The 5,238-nt window shown below is 50.6% G+C and overlaps 1 protein-coding gene across 1 annotated transcript; it reads right to left on the bottom strand.

Moving 5' to 3' along the window:
• Window positions 1-1,544: 1,544 nt before the first annotated feature.
• Window positions 1,545-4,865, bottom strand: TEOVI_000625400 (uncharacterized protein; the record flags this gene model as incomplete). The annotated part of the gene is made up of 1 exon (XM_067221391.1): window positions 1,545-4,865. The coding sequence occupies one exon, from the start codon at window positions 4,863-4,865 to the stop codon at window positions 1,545-1,547; it is 3,321 nt and encodes a 1,106-aa protein (XP_067077492.1).
• Between the last annotated feature and the right edge of the window lie 373 nt (window positions 4,866-5,238).

Below are 5,238 nucleotides of genomic sequence, written 5' to 3'. Positions count from 1 at the left end.
TATATATATATATATATCTACCCGCATCTCAAATGGCTCGGAAGCAACCCACTCACTGAAAGTAAGTGCAAGGGATGAAAAGAACCACAAGGCAGATAAAAGAAAAAAAACCGGATTTGGACGTATGAGGCACCGGTACCAGCAGCAAGACACAAATATCCGTTATTTTTTTTTCAAAAAAAAAGGTAAAAGAAAGAAAGGTATATTGGGAAGGAAAAAAAAAAAGACGAATTAAGACGAATGAAAATCTGGCGGAGGGGTTTCAGGGGAAACTGCAGGGTTAAACCCATTTTTCATTTCAGAAAAGAAAAGCAACCAGTCAATTGAGTGGGTCACCCTTCAGCTAGAAGAAGAATAGAGAAATCGACTAAAATCGAAAAGTAGGGAAAGAACATAAACACAACGAGATGCCCATCACCTTGCATCTCCGCACATCATAGGGAAGAAAAATGACGAGATCGCAACTAACAACGACAAGAAAACAAAACGCACACAGATACAGGCGAATGAAAATGTATAAAAATGACATGAAAAGTTGCAAAAAAAAATGGGTAGAGCCCAGCAGAAATCAAATCCCCTTCGCCCGCGCCTCTTCCTTCGCCCTTCCTTCGCCTTAAACACCGTATAAATATGCACACAGACACATCCATCCATCCATCTATTCATACATACATACATACATGCACCTATACTATTATATATTATATAATCGTGTGTATTTATCTTCCTCTTCCTCTTTTAGTGGTGGTTTTCGCTAACTTTATCTCATATCCAAATTATTCCTATCACCCTTTTCCCATTCCACAGTCCCTTCACCCCTCCCCCTTGGACCCAATTTGCACATCAGCTCTCCTTCTCTACAAACATGCAACATTCGTGGGCCCTGCAGCAAATACTTGGCCATATCGCCCAGCTAAATTAGATTTTACTACTCTCCATTTATTGGTTTTAGCTCGTTCCTTCTTTCCCTCATTCCTCATCGCGCCTCCTCTTTTGTATCCTTTCCTCTCCCCTCTATTTTATTATTTAGCCTTCGAGGGGATTCATCCATTTCGTTTCCGCCCACCCCTTCCTTCACACTTACTCCATCTATGTCGCATCCTTCCCACTGATGCAAAGAGGTACAGGCGTTTATTCAAATGTTTTACTCACCTCCGAAACATAGCCGAGCAGGTAAACATATTCGTCCTATTGCACGCACAAGCATATATATATATATATATATATACATACACATGTACATATGTAGATGACTGCGTTTGGATGCGCACAAAACGTGAATACGGCCCACAGATTGCACGGTCATCTCGCTTTCCATCATGCGACATCCGTACATTGTTGGGGTCCTCAGAACCTCTATAACCTTGTGTTTTTTTTTCGCCTCTTTTTGTTCTTATTACAAGTGGTAGTTCCCTCCTCATCTATATTTGACCTCTTTCTCTCCTGTGCGAGCCTATCCTCAATCCGCCATCCTAACCTGTCCTCTGTGTCTCTTGCTCCAACCGGATACTGGCGGAGCCGAGTCTCCTTATAATGCTACTCACTCAGCCGTAGAGAAATACGACAACGAGGTAAGCGACAGCAACCGACGCCAACAATGCCAAAAGGTAAGCGTTACGACGTAGGCGGTCCACCTGCGAAAAACGAGCGAGCCGCCATAGAAATCTACGGTAGCGACTGCCACGCCGCTGCGTCGTGACTACAGGTGCCGGGGTGACCGTCATCAGGGACCATGGTTGTGCGACAACTGCTGGGGCCTTTCGCTTCCTCTTCGGCGAGGTCGATCTATGTAAATCACGGGTTGTTTCAGTCACAGGTGGAGCCACGCGATCGGCCTTCATTGGACGCTCGGTCTTAGCCGGCCTTTCAGCTTTAACCGGCCGCTCAACCTTTGCTGGGCGCTCGGAACTTGCCTCAAGTCCTTTCCCCTCACTTCTGGTGGTGGCATCATGAGTTTTCAAAGGCTCGGCTTGCCCTTCGTGAGCTCTGCCGTTGCTACCGCCGTTCAAAAGTGGTTTGCCATTGGATAGCCGTAAGGGTTTCTCCGTAGAAGCTGCGCCTCGTGGTCCCTTATGAGACAAATGCTCGTCCTCATGCCTTTCCACGCCGTTGGACTCTTGGCTCTCTGCGCTTCTCTGGCTTTCAAGCACGATTGCGATAGACACTGCCCAGTCTACTATCAGCTTTGAGCGCTTTCGCTCCTCGTCCCTCTTCGTGGCCACTCGCGCATCCAAACATGGCACCAGAATGTCCTTATACAGTTTCACAACAAGCTGCATCTGCTCAAGTTGCGCGGCGCACCACACCTCCGCTTTACGTAATTTATCGCTCACCGTCATTACGCTTTGCTCGGCCACCTCATAGTCTCCCTTCTTGAAACGAAGCAACGTCAGAATGTCCCCGCTCCTAGAGAGTCCGGAGGGAGCGCCAATACCAAATAACTCAGTCCGATGGCTTTGCTCTGGGTTTAGTGCTTTAATTGCAGGGTAGAATAAATTAGGAGTTTCAACCTTCGCCTTTCGCTCCCCTTTTGGTGTCAAGATGCCGCTAAGTGTCTTGCGTATATCCTTTTGTGTGCGTTGCACCTCCAGCGCAGTGGCGCGTAGATCTTGGTCTAGTTTCTGTATCATATCAAAAGCTTCCTTGGCGCATTCGTCAACACTGCCATAATCTTCTTCACACTGTTTCGCGCCGCCCAAAAGACGCGCAGCAAACCGAAGCACTTCCTCAGAGATACTCCCATGAGGCCGCATAGATGCTCCAATGAGTCCCTCCACCAAATGTACAGCGTCCGAATCTTCCTCAGGGGCCCCCGCATCAACCGCCTTTTGGCCATTTCTACCGCCGCGACCCTTCTTCCGCTTGTCGGCTCCGTCAGTTGTCACGCAGTGCTGGAGCGATATACTAGCAAATTGTTCGCCCAAACGCTCCAATTGTTGGGCCAGATTGGCTGTTCTCCGCCTACTCAAACCGATGCTGTCAGCCCACTCCAGTATCATCTGCCTACTGTCAGACAAATCCATCACCTCATTATCATCCTGTGGCGATGCACTAACAGCCGATGTCTCCTCCGCCTGTGGTGGCACTTTGACTGATACATCATCTGGAGTCTCCGCTGCCCATGGCGCCCACGGCGCCTCCGACGCACCGCTCCTCAATGATCCTGATTTACCTCCCCTCCGTGATCCCGAACTTTCTCCCCTCCACGAACATGACAACCCGGGTGTGACATTTTTCCACGAAGAGACCCCCGTCCACGACGATCTCACCACATCCCGTACCTCTGAAGTCTCTGCGGCCCCTGCAGATGCCGTTCTCCCTTTCCGCAGTGCGAAGCTGGGAGTCCACGGAAAACACTGGAATGTCCCGCACAGAGCCGGATTAAATGTGAATGGTCTGCCAGGTCCCCCGCCATTAAAACACATGCCTCGTCCCCAACCAAAACAAGGTTGCGGAGCGGTTTTTCTTCCATGTGGATCCACATCTGCGGGACTAACTCGCATTCTGTCATAGGGATTATGCTGCATCTTAGACCCATTACCCCTTGGAGACGCCTGTCCGGAGGCCTCAGAGTCCTGCCGCCCATGGAATGAAAAGTACTCTTCAGCCGACAGCGCCAACACATCTCCTCCAATGGTGGTATCGTTAAACGGCACCCACATGCAAGAGAGGTCCTCAACATTTACCTCCGCCACTGCCACATCCGACACCCCGTGGACAGCGAAACGCTCCGGGAAAAGGTTCACGAGGGCATCCAGGGCAATACGCCGGGGTCTCAGGCGTGGTGACGCGCCTGAGCGTGGGCGGACGGCACGCACTACCGTGTGCACAAACAACACTACATCGCGCTCCCTTTGGTCATCGCCCTCGGTGGGCACTTCACCATCCTCACCATGATGTGTCAGGCATATGTTCAAGGCAACGGGTACTGGCGGCGGCGGAATCGAGTGGAAGACACGCGGTAATACCTGTTGTGGCCCCTTGGGTTCCTTTCCCGCGCTGACTCCACCCCCACTTTGTTGATTGGTGCTGGCGCTACTCACTGCTTCCTCCTCTTTGACGCTTTCACCAGGGGAGGCAGTGTCTGTCCCCCTTCCTGACGACGGTGCTTCGTCAAAACCACAAAACGACGTGGGATTGCTTGAAATGCAACTGAAGGCGGCATCATGAATGAGTGCACGCAGCTGATGGGCGTACATGCGCTTCGTACTAGCAAACTCCTCGAGCATTTCAGACACAGACCCCCTATCACCATTTTTTCTCTCCTTTGTCCCCTCGGGAGTTGGAGAGAGCACTAAACGGATGGGAATACAAGCTCGAACCTCGTAGTAACTCGGCTCGCTGCCGTTTATCATCCCTGATACGATTTCGCACGGAAACCCACTCGGAAAGAAACTTACTTCCATCCTTGGCCAGGTTGTAAGCCTAACAATGTGTGACGTCACCGCACTCCATGTTTGAACAAGAAAATCCAAGCGATTGGTCCTCAGTACATGCAGCTCCACACCGCTATTACCCTCAGCGTCATCACTGACACATGGCAAAGCAAGCACCCAATCCAGAGTCAGTTGGATGACACGGGGCCCAGCCTCTCCATCACCGGCAGCCGCGCCAGCAGAATCAGCTGAGAGCAGGTGGAGGCCCAACCCATCCTCCCCAACAGCTAAGCTTCCATTATGTTTGGCGCTGTCAACGGGCACGGTTGCCTTTACTGCAGTGAGGAACTCAGAAGGTGTCGTCCACGTAATGACAGGCACGGAGGGTGTGTCAAGTAGGGACACCCTATCCGCAACTGTGGCCTCGTCGCAGCTTGTGCAGGAATGACATGGCAGAACATAGCGCAATGTCAAACTGGAAGGGCTCATCCGTCGGGCTCCCAGTTTCTCCTGCCCGCAGAGGCAACAAATGAAGTTAACTGAACCCTGAAAGGGAACAAAGTGGGTTAAAACTTACCCAGAAAAGGGGAAACGCGAAGACGGCCGATACGCGGTCAACGATGAAAAAGAAAGAGAGCGTGCTTGGTGCCTTTTCTCTGCTTACTACACTAAGGTTGGTTTTCTATGACTGTAAATGGAGACGTGCACGTGAAAGACACAGCGAACCCAACTACACACTTTGATCGATGCACAGCTTTTTCTCTCCCTTTCCAGCCCTCTATTTTCTCCTTGGTTTTCTTCAGCGCCACGGAAGAGAGAGTTCTGCAGTGTGCTTCTCGGTAAGCCAAAAGTACGCCCACTC

Source organism: Trypanosoma equiperdum (genome assembly GCF_001457755.1).
Source record: "Trypanosoma equiperdum strain OVI genome assembly, contig: ctg_1425, whole genome shotgun sequence".
NCBI classification, from domain to species: Eukaryota; Euglenozoa; class Kinetoplastea; order Trypanosomatida; family Trypanosomatidae; genus Trypanosoma; species Trypanosoma equiperdum.
The sequence above is the reverse complement of the archived record's forward strand: the minus strand, read 5'-3'. Positions and strand labels throughout refer to the sequence as shown.